Source organism: Aedes aegypti, chromosome 3 (genome assembly GCF_002204515.2).
Source record: "Aedes aegypti strain LVP_AGWG chromosome 3, AaegL5.0 Primary Assembly, whole genome shotgun sequence".
Taxonomy (NCBI): Eukaryota; Metazoa; Arthropoda; class Insecta; order Diptera; family Culicidae; genus Aedes; species Aedes aegypti.
In genome coordinates this window covers 48,882,843-48,903,000 of record NC_035109.1, presented here as the reverse complement: position 1 = coordinate 48,903,000, position 20,158 = coordinate 48,882,843, and the positions used below count along the sequence as shown (strand labels likewise).

The following is a 20,158-nucleotide window of genomic DNA, read 5'->3' as shown; positions in this document are numbered from 1 at the left end:
GAAAATTAACGTATAATTGTCCTATTTAGGCGTGACAAGTTTCTCGCAAGCGTCGTTAGGAAACGGTTCGTGTGAGAGACACACGATTTTCTTACGAAATAAAAAGTATTTGGTTTTTCAATTGCATAATCTTATGAGTGTCCACATAAGATTTATAAAATAATGCTCATAAAATATATGTAATTTCATAAGAAACTTTTCTGAAACGATTCACAAACGTTCGCTTATGAACTTTTTATGCATTTTTTGGCTCAGTGGGACAAAGAAAGTGTTCTGTATAACGAATTGACACAGCTCCCTACTATCCACACAAAACTATCAACAAAAAACGTAGCCAATAAGAAAAACCAAGCGTTTTAAATTTTTCCGAAATATTTTAAAGTTTCCAAACTTGCTATTTATTACCAATACTTGTTTTCTGTTATGTTATCATTACACTTTGTCACGTGCGGGTGAATTGTTCTGGGATTTCGGTTATTGTTGATGGCTGCCTCGTGCGCGCATGTAGTTGGCCTCTGCTTTCGTTTTCCTGACGTTTTTTTTGGCAACATGGGTGGACAACTTGGTTTGGTTTAGTTTCATAGTTTGACAGACAATGAATCATCCTATGTGGGGCTCGTACAGATTTACCGCTGTTAGTTACTTTAGGTTCTACTGCTACTTAATAGTAATTGTTCTCGGTTGCTTCAGTTGTGATTTTAGAGTCGGATTTAAAAGGTAATAGAAAGAGATGAATTGATGATATCATTTTTCGCTGGTTTGGCATTTAGATGTTCATGTTTTTTTTTTCTTGCAGCACTTTCCGTCTACTCCAGTCGATCGATATTTTTTTTATATTCTTTTCGGCTACTCTGAACTGTAGAATCTTATTGGCTTGCATACTTGTCTTTCAGTTATTTTGTCAATATATTTGAATCTTTTGCATTCAATAAACAACATTACTATAATAAACTATATCGTTTAGTTTTTTTTCTGTATTAAATGGTTAATTTTAATGCATATATTACTTATCGATATCACTCGATTAAATAATCTCAAAAGACAAAAATTCGTTATAAAATATCTTATATCTTTATTTGCTTGACTTACTTGTAATGTAAACTTTCTCGTACGATGGTTTTCATTAATCAAATGTTCTATTTTTGATAAAATTGCTGTCAATAAATTCGAACGAATTGAACTGTAGAAAACAGATTTCATTTCAGATTGACCAAACAGGTTTCAGGTAAAAAGTACACCGGAAGAAGTGGCTAGTCCATCACATAATTTCCTTGGAAACAGAATCACCTATCTCGTAGGTTTGGCTTTGATTTAGTTTGGCTTGACAGTTACGGTTTGACACACGATTATCACTTGTTCGAAAGCGGTAAATTATTTCCGTTCTATGCGTATTTTTATTCTCCTACCAATATAATCTTTTTGAGAGACAACCATTCAACAAACATTTCGATATACTGCGCATTTCGTCTTGCACGAGCTTGATAGAGGTTCTGAAGCAATAGAATCATCTGAATTGAATTACGAATACCTGTTGGTTCACTTAACAACAATCACAACTATAGACATTGTTTTAGACGTCCTTTCTTTTTCCGTCAACACCCATTTCGATACCTTTCGTAACCGTCTGTTTCTAATGCGTCACTTTTCTCAAGTTAAAGTATCTAAAATCTGTCTCTAAATGCATTTCTTATTTCTTTTAAATGTTTTGAGTGAGAATATAACAATTGTTTATCATGCTTTGAATATTTTACCTATACTATACTAATTTCTAATGTAGAATATTCGCCTTGACAGTAGGCGAGGAGAGATGTGTAGATAATGCACGGTTTACTGCGATCGAAGGTACAAAAATGAAAACAACTGCACATATCATTACACAAATGCAGAATAAAATTTACACACAGGTTGCTACGATCAACCAAATTTGAATTTAAAGTATAACCCACTCACATCCAACTGACTTTAGACAAAAACTAAACGCTAAACAGTACTAAACTTACGCTAGGGCGGTGGTATCCGTGAGCTTTTTGAATCATTGCTCATAGCGAATTTGTCACTCAACAGTTAGTTTTCTGGTTTGAAAATTGAATTATTTGAAAACGCACCCATTTCGGAAGGAGATATGCACCAAGCATAAACAACCCAAAAAGGCATAAAAATGGTATTTAAGTCATTGCTAAATCTACGGTATTTTATGATTTAGTTGCTATAATAAATGCTTCTTACTTGAGACTAGGTTTGCAGTTTATGTATAAGGTTGTTAAACTTTGATTAGACTGAAGTAACAACTAGAATATGTATATATTTATATATAATCATCCATCGACATCTGCTTATCAGCAATTGCATATTAAAATCTTCAACCCATTATCTAACGAAATATAGCTTTAGTATTAAGTGTTTAAAACGACCCCTCGCAACATAGATGGCGACACTCGATGTCGGTTAGTATAAAATCTCACTAATAGATGTCGCCGTGACTTCATGTTAGGTTCCTCTCACGCACATCAATTATTCACAGCGACATCTGTTTCGTTCGTTTGCTCCGTACGTTTTTGGTATCGTTTAATGGTTTACTCAGTCTTCGCGCGCTTAGATGGCATTATCCTCCATTTCGTTTTCATCTTCCTCCTCCTCTTCTTGCTCTTCGGCAAACATTGGAGGCGGAAGTGCTTTGAGATCGAATCCCAATGCTTCTGTGCTCTTTTCCGAGTCGGGATAGCTCGGCGCGCTTCCACTTCCGTGTTCTCGCTCGACATACCGTCGTCGATCGTGTTCCATTCGGCGGGCGTACGAACACGCTGACGATGATTCGTTTTCGTAATCTGACAAAAAGTCCGGGTACGGTATTTCGACGTTCTTCTGATAGCGGGCACCACCAATCAACGCATGTTGGTAGGCGGCAGCAAAACTGTCCTCGCTCGAGTAACAAACATCATCGGACAGACCTGCCTTCGTCTCCGAACAGCTTCCACTTTCCGGAGTGTACTGAACTCCGGCGTACTCTGTGTCTGCTTCATCACGCTTGACCTGTCGCTTGCGTTGTCTCAGCGGTTTCACCGGTGGAGAAGGTGTATCCGACTTGTACAAATTAGGATTGGTGATATGACCTAGTCGGTCGTATCGAGGAAATCCCATTTCGTCCACGTTCTCCGTCATATCCAAACCTTCGAATTTGTTTGAGTACGACGCACTTGGATAAACCCCACCACCGTTCTTGCTATCTCGCTCGTCCTCTACGCGATAAGTTTCGTCTTCGTAATCTTCGGGCAACTGTTCCAACTCCTCTTCGAAATCCGGATAACGATGATATTGATGTTCGATGACATCCGAGCTACCAGACTCAATTTCCGGGAAGTATCCTTCAGAACACTCGGAGCTTTCCTGATGTTCCAAAGGTCGGTTATCCAGGCGACTCTTCTTCAATGGAACAGTACGCTTCTTCCGATAACTCCGAGAACGAAGTTTAGGATCCTGTTGCCGTAGATCCAGCGAGCTATCCGTGTCGTTACCACTTGGAGGACTCTTGGGAGCCATATTACGAGGCAACGAAGTCTTACGAGGTGGTTTCTGCACTGGCGGTTGTGACATTGGTTGTATCGGTGGCGATTCCGAGCTTAAACTGCTTGAATAGTACGGTGAACAGCGGATCAATTTTTCCGGTCGAGGAAACATCGGAGAAGAATTGTCCGTGCTTGCCGTAGCTTCACTGCTGTGTGTAGTCGTAGTCGACGAGCTTCCCATGTTTTCTTCTACAATTTTGTTAAGATCGGAAGATACTAGATGTTCGTGGAACGATTGACTGTGTCGCATTTTTGAGGATTTGTATTCGCGGATTTGTGACTTCGACAGGGTCTTGTCGTCGTAGCTATGGTGCTTGGCAAGTGGCTTTTCGACCATTGGTACAGAGGCGTTACTCGGTAGAGAATCTCCTCGCGGAGGCTTCTGAGGCTTTGATAGCGTTTGAAGTTCTTGACTTTGATATCGTTCGGTATGTTTGTCCTGTTGACTGTAGAGCTTTTCACTGAAAGGTTCAGATTCCGAAATATCTTGACTAACATAACGCTGGGACATCAATTCTAGTGTTCTTCGTTTGCTGGTGGATGGTTCAGGCACAGGATCAACGTAAGATGGTAGATCTTCCAACGATATGCCCGAGGATTGAGGCAAAGGTTGTTGCTGAATTGGAAGTTGTGAAACAGCTGATTTCTTAGGAGATTTCTCGATCATGTCTACTATTTTGGGTGGGATTCTTAAAGGCCGTTCTACAGTTTTTGGAATTAGATCCGGAGGAGGAGGTTTCGTATCAGCTGCCATTGCCAATACATCGGATGCAGTAACAGCCTTTAATTTAGGCTTGGTATGAACCGTTGGTAGATTTTTCTTCTCTTCCAAGGTTGGTTTCTTGATCACCTTCGGTGGCTTGAGCGGCACGTATTGAAATGTAGTTCTGGTCATTGGTCTATCACCTCTAGTTTCAATGTGCTTCAAGGCGTCGGCCTGTGCTATCAGTGTATTGCTACTGCTAGTTGACCATTCTGTAATAGTCTGCGCCATTTCAGTCAACGTCAACGTCGTATCATCGCTTTTCGTCCCGGACGAAAACTTATCAGTATCCGTAGAGTTACTAAACGGTTCATACTTTGGGCCATCCGAAATATTCTCCAACGAAAATCGCTTATTATTACTACTCGATAAACTTGCACTCTTTTCATCCAGTGACTCCGTGGACTTGTGGATCGAGCTAACGCTACTCTTCGTATGACCGGACTTTTCACTTTTAGCATTACGAGAATGATCTGACACCGCCGACAGACTGTCCGATCCGGATAGATTTGCGTACTGTCTTACTGTATTGGTACCAGTAGACCACTCAGAGATGCTAAGACCAATTGAAGTATCCTCCGAATGTGAGCTGTGGGTACATCGTTTTTGCTGCAAACCCATTTTGACTGTTCCGTCGAGATCGGTTCCGAAAGAACTGGTTTCCTCTTCAGAATGGCTACTATGACTGCACTTTTTACATGATTCGTTGCTTAGACGTCGAGGTTCCAAGTTACGGCGAACTGTATCTTCCATGTAAGTTCCACATGAAGTTGAAAGCAGGTCATCGATGGAGGTGTCTGAATTGTTGGAACTTCGCGAGAACTTTTGTTGAACGGTGAAGTCTGACGGAGGTTTACTGTCGTCAGGCGATATTTCGATCTTCACCGTTCCTGGGCCAAATACCTCATCGTTGAAAAAGAAGTCATCGTCGTTGATTGGACTCAAGTTCTGTGGCGATTTCGTTGGTTGCGATATAATGACCTTGTCAGGACTTGGTTCCTTTCCCAAACCTTGATTCGTGAAAGACTTTTGGCTCGAACAGGCGTCGAACGTCGTACGTAGACAACTTGCGGGCCCTATAGCACTACTCAAGCAAGTATTGGTTTCATAGCCTTCGTAAGGAGCAGGTTCATTCGTTGTTGACATAAGATAGGCCGTGTTTTCATAAGGTACAACCATCGATAACGAGGGAGGTGCTTTAGCAGTAGATACACTTGCGAGACTGTAGTCTCGTTTAGGAGGTTCTGGAGCCTCATCGGGTACTTCAGCGTAGTCTGGATCAGAATCTTCGTCTCCAGTAGGTTCGGTGTACGATTCGACCATCACCTGAGTTGCATGCTGAGCTTCACAAACGCGGAATGTTTGGACATTTTCTACTATAGGAGTATCTAGCATGCTAGATGGAGGCGTGGGCCAATGATCTGATTCCTGGGACTGACCAGTTGCCGCTGAACCCATCCATTGCTGCCTTGGATAAGGTTTGTCTGGGTATGGTGGAATAAAGTTAGGATCATATCTTTCAATCGGAGTACTGTCGTAAGGTATCTCCGGTAAGGGCCAGTCTTCAGAATCTTGGCTTCCACCAGCAGACATACACTGTAAGGTAGGTTTTACTTCCTCTTTGGGACCACTGTCTGTCACCTGTTGTACAGTGAAACGTCCACTTTTAACGACATTATTCTGATAAATCTCGGACAACCGTTCTGCTGCCGCTGAATCGCATGGTATGTCTGGCATTTCGGCAGATGTGCGGCGATCGGCATCGGAGATGTACGCTGGATTTGAATTGGAATGTAAATCAGAGCTAAGGCTTGCTTGATGTTCACTCGAAATCGCTGACTCGTCATGAACACTCAGATCTTCAAGGCTGGACTTTTCGGCTTCATTGTCTTCCGCACTAGATTTTTCTGAATTGGTGCTTCTTTCCGAAATCCTGGATAGTGTTCGACCGATTGTGAATCCAGTTCCATAGTTCAGAATATCTACGGGATTCATTGCGATGCCCAGTGATGAAGTCATCTCCGGGTATCCGAAAGTAGCTGGAAAATCGTTGAGGTCATCCTGGAAATCCGAATCGCTCTCTTTTTGCTCATCGGGTGAAGATTCTTTCTGGTCAGGAGGTGCAACTCGTTGTAATTCGATGGTTTCAGTAGCTATGTCGAAACTTTCGTAGCTCTCTTGATCCGGTGGAAGCCAATTCTCTTCAACACTGGAGCTACCTGAGCTCTCTATTGGGAAAGGTTTCCATGTCGACATGGCTTCTTTTTGCCCTAGGTCACCTTTTCGTTGAGCTGCCCCTAGCGAACCAGAACTGCTCTCCGTTTCAAATGACCCCATTGATCCTTTTGATTCGAGGCTAGATTTAGATTCTAGAGAACTTCTGTCTCCATTTGCGCTTAGAAGCTTCAGAGTTCCAGTCTTCAATTCAGCAGTTGTTTGTTGCTGCTGTTTTTCATTTGGTTGAGCTGTTCTGCAAACTTTTTTGTGTATCAAAGTTGTTCGAACAGGTTTCACTACCTTTGGCTTTTGAGTGGTTCCGTTATCGGAGCTTGATTCACTTTCTTCTCGTTGTAAAATTCTTGCGATTCGATCTTCAACAGTGTCAACGTCTAATTCCGATCCTGATCCAAGATCTACGGGATACTGCTTTTCTAAAGTGGGAGAGAACTTCTTGGTAGGGGTTTTGATTTCTTCTGTTTCTTCCATTTTCAGCATAGCTTCTCTCAATTCGTGACATTTTATGTGGTCCATTGAATCCATATCTTGCGATATTCCTAGCGGCCTAGCAATGGAACAGCTTACACTGGATTCCTCATCCAAAGAACCCTTGCCACGAGGAGTACTTGAATCTTGCCGAACTGGGCTGTTTTCGTTCTCACGACTTGAACCAGTATCCGAACTACGGGATCGTTCTATCGAAAGTCGCAAGAAGTCGCCCCTTCGTTCGGAAGCCTGCTTTCCTTCTGTTTCGTCAGGCATGGGCTTGGGTTCTTCTTTAGTTGGAGATTTGTCTTTCTTTTTCTTTTCTGGAATCTGGGGTAAGGGACGATCAAAGGTTTTTTCAGAGACAATTTTCTTCGTGTGTATTACAGTAATGTCGGAGGTTGAAACTTCCGATTCTGGCATTGTAATATCCCTTATGTCTTCGAAAGTTGCTTGACTTTCGATTTTTCGACCACTTGTTAAATCCTCAATGTCCTGCTGACCTGTACCATCAGTTCCCGTGTATTCCTCACTGCCGATGGTAACCCATGAAGCAGTTTCATCACTGCGACTTCTCTCCAAGTTAAGCTTTCCCATGATTTCCTTTTTAGCTGGACGAACTACCACCTCTTGTTCTTCCTCCAGTTCCTCTTCTATCGATGGCTCCTCGTATTCTATTGTAGGAACACGACATGGGAAATAAGAATCCTTCTGGTCCCTTATTTCACTTACCTCAGTCAATGATTCTTCACTCCCTACTTTGGATGGTTTTTTATCCTCGTTATCGGTCAAGGTACTGGTCGAATCAAAAGTCTTTTCCTCAGATCGCCTCTTCATAAGGTCTAGTGTTCGTCGCTCCGAAATAATATCTTGCATGTCAAGTTCCCCGGTGAACTCATCCGGTTGGGACTGTGAACGGCGCTCTATGGCTGGAGCTTTATCTTTTCCATTACCCAAGTTGGCGTCGAGACTTTTACCCTTATCGAAACGTGAACGATCCTCGGACTTGCTATCACTATCCGTTGATCTTCTGTCTCGTTTCTTATCCGATTTCGGCTCGCCTTTCGAACGATGGACGTCCACCTTGACTACCTCTTGTTTTCTCGTATGAGTATGACCTTCGGAATCTGGTGAAGTCGTGTCCACGTAGTTATCGATGTAGTTTTGATCGAGGCTTCGTGTCTTATATTCAATATCTAAGTATTGCGGTTCTGTTTTCTTCTCTAAGCTCTTGGACTTACCTTCCATTTTCTTATGCACAACAGAACCCTCGATTTTCTGCTTAAGTTCTTGACTCTTTGACAGTTTTGTTGGAGATTTCAATACAATACTGCTGCTATCGTCAGCGTTTCCTTGTTCCGAACGATCCGAGTGATCATCAAACGACTTGCCACGATCATCGAAGCTACGACTGGCCTTATCCAGTTTTTCAACGCTTTTTTGATCCTCAAAACTACGACTAATCTTTGCCAAAGAACTATCCAGTTTTCTGGGAGCCTTGGCAATGAAAACAAGATCTTCAGGTTTAGATTTTACTTCTGCATCAATGATGATCTTGTCGCCCTCAGTCTTCACCGATATTTTGTCCTCAGGAGCTGGAAATTGAGGTAATTGATCTTTCACCGGACTCAGAAGATTGATGGTTTGTTTCATGGCAGATTCATAAAGCTTCTGCTGACGTTCCTTACGGCGGGCTCGCTCCAGCTCAGTTTCCTCAATCGACTTCTTCTCCTTGCTTCCTAAGCGTTTCAACTCCATTTTCTCCAGTGATTTGGATTTCTCCTTCCCGTTCGATTTTTTCCCCAATGTTTCTTGACTCTTGGTTCGGAGAATGTCGTTCGGAGAGGTTTTCTTTACTTCATCCGAGGCTCGTCGCTTCGGTTGAGGTATCTTCTCCGACCCTTTCGGGCTTGTTGATTTGCACTTCTGTTTTACAGCTGACTGACCTCCAGTTGGAGTCTGCGTTCCACTGTCAGTTTTCTGTCGACCCTTACCAGTGCTTTCGACGCTGCTTGCACGACTGATTGCTGGAGACGTTTTCAGTGAGCTATTTCCCGAGCTGAATGGCTCAAACTTGTATCGGGGGATCTCTAGAATAAGTTGATCTCCACTTTTCAGTTTAGTTTTTGTTTTCCGTTTCTCTTTTATCTTAACTCCCTGTAGTTCAATCTTTTCTATGTACTTCAACCGATCCAACAGTTCCAACTCATCGTCATCTATCTGAACCACCTTGACCTCCTCATCGATGGTAGATGTCTGTCGGGATGACTTCTTATCGGTGACAACGATAGCATCGGCACACGAATGCACTGATTCGTCTTGTTCCTCTTCAATGATTTGTTCCTTCTTCTGCAGCGGCTTTACTTCCAAGACTTCCGCTTCTTCGTCGTAGCCCACCGTGTCATCTTTCGATGAGAACGCATTCATCGGCGGTAGTTTGTGCAATGAGATAACGGGTGTGTCCAAACTCTTGGCACGTCGACCTGACGTTGGTGAATCTTGCGTGGCCTTTTGTCTTTGTAGTGAAGCAAAAGCTGATCCTTCGCTAAGGTTCAGACGAGCATGCGCGAACAAAATTGGGGCGTGCCCTTTGGAACGCATTACAATCGACGAGTCGATCATTTCCTCAATCAGTTTTGTTCGAGATGGGGACAGCTTCGATTCACCCTTCGGTATTGGCAAAGCTTGAAAATCTTCTTTGAACTTTTTACTCAGTTCCTTCTTCAAGGTTCTCGCAAACCCCAAGTTATCTTCGCGGGCTGTTTCGTACACCTCATCGTCTGTGCGGTGAACTTCGTTGGTTTCGATTATCGGCGACGGAATCTTCTCCGTCATGTGGTATGCTTTAGTCGACTCATCCTTCTTAGCTTCATCTTCCGAGCTTGGGATTGAGAAGGAGCGTTCGGAGATTCGTCTTAGCTCCGTGCTGGTCATCTGGTGGGTGTTGAGGTTGGATCCGGTATTGTACCGACTTTCAAGCTCCGCCAGTTTCCTACATTGCGGTGGAGATCCTTCAATCTCTGTTGAGCTCATTGTCTGCCCCCGGGCCCAAGCATTCGAAGCCATCTTGCTGGATTCATGTTTCAGGATAGGCTCGATCTCTTTTCTCGATTGCGGCGGTGAAAATTCCAGTTTAGTTGGCATGGCCTCTGCCGAACCGAATACGTCGTCCGAATCTAGACTTTCATCGTCAGACGAGAAGGACGTGATTCGAGTTTTTGCATTTTTCTTACCTTTTCCAGGTTTCGTTTTCACTGGAGCCATCCTGGGTTTGGCAACACGTTTTGGAACGGTTAGCTCTATATTTTTCTTCTCGATCACATAGGGGAGTTCGACAGGCTTTGGCTCAAGCTTCTTATGTTGATTGCTATCGGTTCGGGAACTAGTTGCTGAATCGCTTTCAATCTGGCTGAGCTTGTTGTTCAGCTGTTCCAGCAGAAGAGGGTCCATTTTCTTGGTAATGTCACGTTTCGGACTGGTGAGCTGAATGGTTTGGGAAGACTTGTCGACCTCCAGCGTTACGGGATCTACCTTTGAAAGGTCGATGTTCTGCGTAAACAGGAAACCTTGCCCGTTGTCACCCGGTTCGATTTCGTAGTCATCTTGCACCCGCAGCGTATTTTCCTTCTGAGCCGCTACATCACGGATTTCGATCTTGGGGGACCTTGGAGACTTGGGAGATTTGGGACTTTTGGGTGACTTGGGACTCTTCGGTTTCGGATATCGGTGCTGCTTGTCTTGGGATGGAGAAGGAGCCGTTCCGTTCATGACGTGCCGTTTGTGCAGGACATAGGGAATGTCATCTTTCAGCACCTTGTGTGTTCTTCGGTCGTACTCTTTGAAGAAGCTCTTCGGAACTTCGAACCCGTTCAGGGGTAGCTCGACGGTTGGGATGTTCATATCGTACGTTTGGGGCAGTTCAAAATGACTGCCATGAGATTTGCACAACGGTGGAGCACTGGGGATCTGCTTGTAGAGATACTCCTCTTCGCTGGAATCTGCTGGAGTAAGATCAATGGACTTCTGGTGCATGAGAGTATGTCGCCGCGAATTCGGTCCTAAACGAGGACGATTGGCCAGCGAATTGGGGTCTGATTTGGTTCTTTCGACAGTAGCATGAGTGTATGTGAGCACTCCCGGGATGGGCGTGTCCATGATCAGTTTCGGGTTGTACTCTTCGAAGTGAGTCTTGGCCATCAGTTCCTCTTTGCGTGTTTGCTTGGGAAGAGCGTGCGGTGATTCGATCTTTTGCTTATCGAATTCTGATAACAGCTCAGGAGTTAGTGGATAATCAGGACTCGTTTTGGCTTTGGTTTCCACCAAGATGGCTGTAGTGGGCGTTTCATCGTTCATACTGCTTGTAAGAGATTCGATTTTCTCTTTGTCGAAGCTGAATATGTTTTCACTGTCTGATTTTTTGCGGAACGCTCGGGTCCGGTCGACCCGTTGAGTGTCGGTGCTACTCTGGCTGATGGTGGTCGGTAGGCCTTCGATCTCTTCCGGCCAGATGTGCGTCGCTTTCGGAGGTTGCTTCTCAATTGGTTTTGGCATCGCCTGGGGCAGTACCGGTTCGGGTGATTTGTAGGCGGAGTAGCTGCGTGCATTGCGATCCAGCTCCACGTTTTGTAGAGAGATGGAAGTTACGTGGGACGTCGCTTTCACCGGAGGTTTCGACTGAGCGCTGGGGAACGTCGACGAGTAGATCTGGTTATCGTAAAAGCCGGATGAGGCAACGCCTTTTGCGGGTATTCCTATTTCACCGGGAATGTGCTCGTGAGAGTGCACTTTAGGTCGTGAGTAAATTTCGTCCGACTCCATGTCTTCCATCTCGATCGGTTGCTCATTGGCGTCGTAGTAATCGCTCTTCGAGTCCTGGCTGGAGTTTCGCGAACTGCTGTCGAATCGTTTGCTAAGATATTTTGCTTTCTTGCTGGTCGTTGTAGGCATTTCGTAGTTTTTGGTTAGCAAGATGTCCATCCCGAAGGAGTCTCGCGAATCCTGACTGGATGTGCGCGAGTTGAACCCGGATCCGGACTTACTCTTCAGAGTTTCTCGAGATTTTTTGTTGCTGTCGGTGTGGTAGACACTGTCTTTGGATTTTTTACTAGAGTCGCTGCTCTTCGATAGTTTTGGATCGTAGCACTCACTTCGCGATTCTGGACTGGAAGTCCTCGATCCCAGCGATTTCTTGATCTGTTTGTAGAAATTGCCGTCGGATTTTACACAGAGCTTCTCCTTCGGGAGGTCTCTGGGGTCTTCCATCAGGAAGATATCATCCAGATCGTCAATATCTGCAGTGCTTTTCGATTTGCTTTCCAGACTACTCCGGTATTTGGCAAATCGGGATAAGTGATGCGAGTGATGTTCTGAATAGCTTTCATCATCAGTCGGAATGTAATTGCCCGAGTCTAGCGAGCACGAACGCGTATGAGCTTCCGATTGAGCATTGACCTTGTAGTAGATGTCATCGTCGGATTTCTCCAATAGCTCGTAGCTATCGTGAGAAATGTCATCCTGGGAACCGTACTCGAAGTTCGAATAGTACTGTCCTTGGTGCCGTTTGTAGCTGTTATGATCGATGGTATTGTAGGTCGTTCCAGGATAGCTGGACGAGTACACCTTTCCCTCGGTGGCCAAGAATTCCTGGCTGACATCCATGGAGTGATTTTTCTGAACGTACATCGAGTGCCGTGAGTCGTCATACCGAGTGACGGGACTGTCGATACGATCGGACGTGAGAAACTCCCGCTCTAGAAGCGTGAAGTCGGGTCTTCCCCCGCCGTAATTGTAATCGTACAGCTCTTTGCACGAGCTACTTCGCTGCCAGTCGTCTCTCCCAACGCCATTCACCGTGTTAGGATAGCCGCCGCCAATGTAGTCTTCGTCATAGTCGTCATGGTCATCGTAACCAGCTTTGTATTGTACGGTAGAGTAGATGTTAGCGTTGGATAATTCATATTCTAGTCGCTCTGAGGAAGTCTTTTTACTGTTCATCCCATCCTCGTTTTTTTGCAGAAGAGATGAGTAGTGGAGATAGTCGCTGGTGACTTTCGAGGAATTTGGAAGGTTGTTGAGCGAGTGGTGACCTACGAAGTGGTGATCAGTCCCACCACCGCTGTAGGACGAGTCCAGGGAATCTATTTTGGACAGTTCGGAGTTTCGGGGAAGGGATTGAGACGTTCGGGGGTGGATTGGAGGTGGATGAGATGCGGAATAGCGTTCGTCATCGTCAGTTAGTCCGTTTTTGTGCGTTATGGTCGTGGCTAGCGAGTGCGAGTTTGGCGAATGGGAGTAGTGCGGTTGGCTGTGGCTGAAGTAGTCCGAAGTGTCGGAATATCGATTACCACCATAGTATTCGTCAAAATGGGTTGAAGATCTTGGATACAGTTCGCCGTTAGCCATGTTTAGATGGCCAGAGCTGGAGGAATTTACATTAGTACTTATATTAGTATGGCTATTGTAGTTTCTAATGCTATCGTCTATGAATTCGTCACTAAAGTGTTTACCGGTTAGATGCGTAGTGGTAGTTTGTATTGGTTGTGATTGTTGTTGCTGCTGTAGAAGTTGTAGTTGTTGCTTATTGGTTTTGCTCTTACGATTAACTGTAGCGTAGAGGTCGTCACTGACGACGGTATTGCTTTTAACATTGGGAATCGAAACAGTGGATGTGACCGGAATGCTTACTCCACCTGTCGTCATTGCTCTGATTTGGGTGGCCGTAGCGTAGCGGATGTCGATTTCATCTTCATCTTCATCGTCATCTACGTACGTTTGACGGATGGCATTCTCATCGATGACCTCATCCATGATTTCGTCTTCATCTTCCGGAGCACTAACGTTCCCATTCATGAGAGCACCGTTACCGACAGAACCCTGTCCGGAACGTTGTTTGCGACGGTAGAGATCGTTAATGTCCGAGTAGATAATGTTATCGGCAATATCGTCCGACAGGTCGGTTCCGGTACTGACCGACTTAGACATCGAATAGGTACTCGTATTGTTATAACGGGCTAGTGTGACATTGTGGGATTGAGAGCTGCTGGCTCCCGGCTGAGGCTGGATTGCCGAAGAGCGTCTGGTGCGAATGTCCGCTGGCGATAAAACACTCTCCCGGCTGGTGGAGGATACCGTTGTCTCCCCCATAGAACTGCTGCGATCCCCCGGTTGGCCCAGTGGCCCTGCTGAGGCCCGACGCTGCTGCGGCTGCGTGGTATATTTGTGGTTGCGATGAATGTAACTGGGGGACATAGTGGCATAGTGGTGGTGGCTCAGACCTAAACATCGTAGTCCCGTCCCGGTCGATCAATACAAAGTACACGCACAGAAGGAGAACAATCACTTTCAGGTACAGCTCGAAAACATCCCACTTTGGAAAACTTGAACTCAAACTTACACTGTGATTTAACTCATAAATGTGTGACTGCTACATGGATTACTCCTTGCAAACAAAGTTGTATGTCTAGATGTGTTCAACCAAAACCTAATCAACCGAAACATGATTCGAGTCCCACAATCCCCAAAGAATCAAAACCATATATACGATAGAAATCTCAAAAAGTAAAGTAAATTCCACTCACCGGAACTGAGACCGTCTTGACGTACACGAACCCGATCGGCTTCTCGCACATGGCTGTTGTTGCTGGGGTGGTATGGCGAACTCCATGTGCCCCCCGGGGACACCGATCTGCTCGAATCCTGCTGCAGGTGGCCCGCCTGGTGGTGGTCCACCACCGAGGATGAGCCCATTCCCGATGGGCCCGTTTGGGCATAGTTCCTCGTCGGATAGGTCTCCACCTGGGCTTCCGTGAGCTGAGAACGATTGCCCAGTCCGGTAGGACTGCCGGGTCGGTGATCCCCCCCCATATCCACTGGTTTCCTCGTCTGAGAAGGCGTCCTCAAGGCGTTGCTCTGACTGCGACGCTCCCATTCCGCTACAAAATAGAAAACAACCGAGCCATTTATTAGCGATCCGAATCCGATCAACCAACCTCTCGTTATAACAATTGGTCAAAACAGAATCACATCCACAAAAAAACGCTCAAAACTAAAATTTCGTTACATTTCAAAACGAATCTAATTTGGAATTTTATAAATCTACAATTTACTCGGATTTTTGTTTGGAAGGTCGAAAAATTACTCATTACTAGGAGTTGCAAGCTATCGTTTGTCATTCTTGTAAAGTGCAAAGAAAACTACAAGGTGGATCAATTGAAAACGAAAAAAAAATACGCAAAATTAAAGCAACTAAACGATAAACCAAATATCAAAAACACAAAAAAAAACAACAAAACTTAACCAAACTAAAACTAAAACAAAACAATACAAACCGGTTTCGATTGGAAGTAAAGGATGAGCCGAGATGCTTTGATTCACATTACATGAAGTGCGTGATTGACTTCGGTTACTTGAATGTAGAGGACCCTGACGGAAAGACTGAGACCTGTTCGTAATTGGATATAAAAAAGAGAAGAAAAGAACAAAAGAAGAAAGAGATAAAAAACAGTAGAGTAATAGAGCAACGAGACAACAACAACAACGGTTCTTAAACGTTACTTTTGTCCCTTCGAAAGCTTAGCGGTTAGCAGTTTTGGGTGGAGGGGTTTTCGGAAAGATTAGGGGGTGGTGCTTCAGTACATGAAAACGTCGAGAAGAGAACGTTTCCGGTGCCGTTTTCTGCACATGATATTCAAAGCACTCGATTGAAAACGTGTCTAGTAGGGCAATTGTGTCGTACATATGGTTAGGACTATGTGGTTTAGAAATTTTCACGAGGGATGAGAACACACAAAAACACTCAGATGTTTTCAAGTTAGAAAAATGAAGAATAGACAGTGAATAGGACGATTATGACACTATTCTCCTATTTTATGTATGAAGGGTGGTATAAAATATTCATGAGACTAGATAAAGTTGTGCACTGGAAATGTGGTATGCTGAAGAATGGGTTTCAAGTGAATGAAAATGATGAAAGAGGAAATAAGGATTGTCATTTTGAAGCATGATTCGAGTAAATATTTTATCGAATTATCTATTCTAACTTTTCTCATTATCCCAATCCCCTCCAATGAAAAACAACTAAAAGTTTCAGCCTTTCGCAAAGTGTAGTGTTTTTAAAATCTTAAATTTTATTCCTAGAAACTTTTGTAAAATAATTGAACGTAATCGATCAAGTCTAAGGAGACGTTTGAAGTTTGAAAGGGAGAAAGATGCATAATGTATGTATGACCTCTGAATCTGAGTTGTAAATATGTGCAAAAATATACGTTCAACTACCCTCTCGGAGGTCGCATAGTAATACAACACTTGTGATAAAAGTTACAGTAAGCGAAAAAAGTTAGTAATCAAATTCTGTTTTCCATACCAAATGCTCAAGTTTAAGGATTTGTATCTCAACTTCTGGTGGCTCGAATTGGCTACAATTTGAATGACAAACTTCGAAGAAACTGATGTTTTGTCTGTAACGAATTCATTTGATTGCAGTGATTTTCCAAAAAGATTCAGACTTCAGAGAAACGTTCAAAAACAAAAAGTAAGTACCCTAGAGAATTTGTATTTTTATTTGTAAACAGTAGGTTATGGTTGGTTCGTTTGTTCTGCAAGTTTTGGACTTAAATTTAAACATCTCTTGGTAACTTACTTTTGTGGAACGCGCGACGGAATCAAAACAAATCGTGTTCGGTTCGCGTCATTCGAGTGCGGAAAAAAATCGACAATAGTGCGTGGTCTTTTGATTCGGTTGCATGCTCCGGTGGGACGCGCAACGGAGTCAAGCCCAATCGTGTTCGGTTCGTGTTGATCATATGCGAAAAGCTTCGTGTTCAGCCGGGGATGCAGAACTGGTGAGATCGTTTCATGCTTATGATAATTCATTTTTATCGTTGCTATAAGTAGTTTTTATTTTATTTTCAAAACAAGCTATGAATGGTTCGTCACTACAAGTGTCGACTTTTTCGCGTTTCATTTAAACTTAATATACCATTATGTTTTCGTCATTGGTCAAAATAACCTTTGAATAGTTCAACTATTCTAATTTCTAATTTTAATTTTCAAACATACTTTGAATGGTTCGTCATTACATGTGTCGACAATACCCCTATTTCTGTTACATACACTTTAAAAATACACAATCCCTTCTGTCTTCGTTATTACTAAATAACCTTTGAATAGTTTGATATTATGAATGTCGACTTTTTTATAATTTCTTTCAATATATTTTTACTGCGATACAAAAATGCATCACTAGTTTTATGTTTCGTATTTTCCCTCCTAATCCATGGATCGCATCATCGACCAAAGGTGACTTCCAGATCTTTTTCCTCCCTCACTAACCACACCTGTCCCGTGATAATTGTGGACATGCAGAGGTATTCTCGGTCTTTAGAATCAACGATCATTACACAATAACGTTCCTTACCCTTCCCAACTGACTGTAAGGACTTGGCCGGCGCCGTTATTGATCAATAATATGAGAGCTGCTAAAATTGCACTTCGAGAATATGCGGAAAATCCCATCTCTTATTCATTTGGATCGAAGTGCAATTGTTACCGGTTCGGATCAATCACGGAGTAGCAACCATTGGCATGTACAGTCAGTCTATGCTATGCTATGCTAACCCTCTCAACAAATTTGAAAAATGATCACATTGTAATGAATTAACTAAAGTAAATATGTCAGCAAATTTGGACTACCAGAAGCTAAAATGCAGAGCCTCAGATTTGACTAACTTTTGCCATTATTTTTCAAATACAGTCGACTCTCCATAACTCGATTTTCAAAGAACCATCGACGTATAGAATTATCGAGTTATAGAACATACCGATACCAAAAATTCTAAAATCGAAGGTTCAAATTTCTATATTTACAATACTTCTATGACCACTTCTGTAAGCAAACAATACTATTTTGTTGATAGCATTTTAAAAAATATCTTTGGGAACTTATTTCAAAATGCAAATACACCTTGCAAGTCCCTTATGCACTGCCAAACCAGAAATGGGCCGTGTTTACCTGTATAAAAAAACGTTTTTAGATGGATATCGAGTTATGGAGGGAAATTTTCGTCCATCGTGACATCGACTAGTGGAAACATCGAGTTAAAGAAATATCGACTTATGGAGAGCATGATGTATGGGAATTTGAAGGGACCGCAAAATACATCGAGTTATAGAATATATCGAGTTATAGAACATCGAGTTGTGGAGAGTCGACTTTATAATATTTCATTAGCAGAGCTGGGAAAAGTTCTGAGATTCACACTATAGTAGTGAAGCGTAGCAAATCATAGTCAGCGGAACCAGTGAAACTCACGCCTATCGCTGCTGTAAACAAAATGCCTTGAAAATAGCAAAACACTCGTTGCTACGGGCAACCCAAAACTACTGTAGGAAAATGTTCTATTTACCGCTGCATTTCTGGCATTTACAGCCCTCCACGGTGTACTATTTTAAGAAGGTGATATATTCCGAAAACTGGCAGCTACTTGACGACGTCATTCCTATCCACCTCGAACAAATTTGCGAAAAAAAAATGATCTAGTGGTCCGGAAGGTATATGGTACGATAGGAAAAACGTCACATGTTTACAATCAAACATGACATTTACATCAGTAAAGAGCCTGCCTTGTCAATTTTTATACCGTGACAGCCCTCAATGACACTACTTATTTAGAAAATTCACTTACCAAACATAGGCCACATGATGAGATTCACGATTTTAAACTACTGTAGTAAGAGAAGCCACGTAATTTTCACAAAATTCAATCCTACTACTATTACCATTCCCAACCCTGTTCATGAGGCTTCCTTAGCCTTATACTGACCTTGTATCACAGACAATCAGAACCAACGCCAAGAAGAAATTTCGATCGAAGTAATCTGAGCGAGAATATGTACGTTCAGTACTAAAACTACTGTGTGGCCTGCCTCACAAACCAAAGTGTCCAACAATATACGAGTGTTAAACAGCTTTAGAGCAACTGGAGTTGATGGATTCCCAGTATCGTGACTTAAGAAATAACCTCTCCCCAATTATCTGCACCAACTTCAACAAAAGTCTTACTTGTGGGAAATATCCCGATTGTTTGAAAAAGGCGCTCGTTTATCTATTTTCAAAGGTGGTGATCCTAAAAATGCTAACAACTATCGGCCTTTATCTGTTCTTCCTGCAATCAACAAAGTATTAGAGAAGTTTCTTTCAGCGCGTTTTCAAAGTTTTTTGGATAGCACTGCTCTACTCAATACCAGACAATTCGGGTACAGACATAAATCTTCAACAGAAGTGACAAGAATATTTTTTTTAAAAGTCAGTCGTGTTTATATTTTCTGGGACACCCTATATTGAGCGGCTTATTGGCACTATATTTACCATAAATTAACATTTGGGCCCAATATACGGCTTATTAGTTACCAAGGTAGGGATGTCACACATATTATGTCCCCCTTCCCCGGTTTCATGGTTTTGTTTGGATCTACTGAATATTTTCTTAGGCCTCACATACTTTCCATGACCTCCTCCTCCCTTGGAGTGTAATCCCCTACAAAAATTATTCTGATCATTTTTAACAAATTCATTGCGGGATTAAATTGATTGATTGATTGATTCATAATCATTTTAGATTTTTTTTCAGAAAATCCACCAAGACATTCTTAGGAGTTTTTTTTTTTCAGAGATGCTTGCAAAAGTTCATCAGGAATTTCTACAGAAGTTTTATCAGAGATTACTAAAGGATTTGTTTTAGAAATACCTCCCGGATTTTTGCCAGGAATTTCTCCGTGGATTAAAAAATTCGCAATTCTCTAGAGACATTCCTTGACATATGAGAACTTCTTTGGAAAAATTTTCGAAGAGTTCCTGTCCAAGTTATTATAGGAAGAATTTCTAAAGGAGAAATTCGTGCTTGAAATCTTAAATGAAACCTGTGCCACAATTTTGGAGGAAAACCCTAAGAAATCAGAAGAGATTTTTTTTTGGAAAAATTACTGCTTGAATTCTTGAAAGTGCTATTTATGAAATTCTGGAATTACTTTTCGAGGACTTGGGGTTTTCTGTGACAAAAAAAAAATCCAGATTGCATTAATCAAGATATCATTATCGAAATTTATGGAGGAATTCCTTGAGAAAGCCGTTAAT

The 20,158-nt window shown here is 42.7% G+C and overlaps 2 protein-coding genes across 5 annotated transcripts in view; both read right to left on the bottom strand.

The window, feature by feature from the left end:
* Positions 1–20,158, bottom strand: part of LOC5570078 (FERM, RhoGEF and pleckstrin domain-containing protein 2) — a 201,335-nt gene that overhangs the window by 28,702 nt on the left and 152,475 nt on the right. For all 4 annotated transcript variants that reach the window (XM_021849776.1, XM_021849773.1, XM_021849774.1 and 1 more), the window contains 2 exons: positions 15,357–15,469; positions 14,607–14,960 (listed from right to left, as the gene is read on the bottom strand). In XM_021849776.1, coding sequence (XP_021705468.1) covers positions 14,607–14,960; positions 15,357–15,469 — 467 coding nt within the window. The remainder of the gene's footprint in view (positions 1–14,606; positions 14,961–15,356; positions 15,470–20,158) is intronic.
* On the bottom strand, positions 355–13,730 carry LOC110677897. The gene has a single exon (XM_021849772.1). It carries the CDS (start codon positions 13,726–13,728, stop codon positions 2,593–2,595), a length of 11,136 nt encoding a protein of 3,711 aa, XP_021705464.1. The 5' UTR covers positions 13,729–13,730; the 3' UTR covers positions 355–2,592.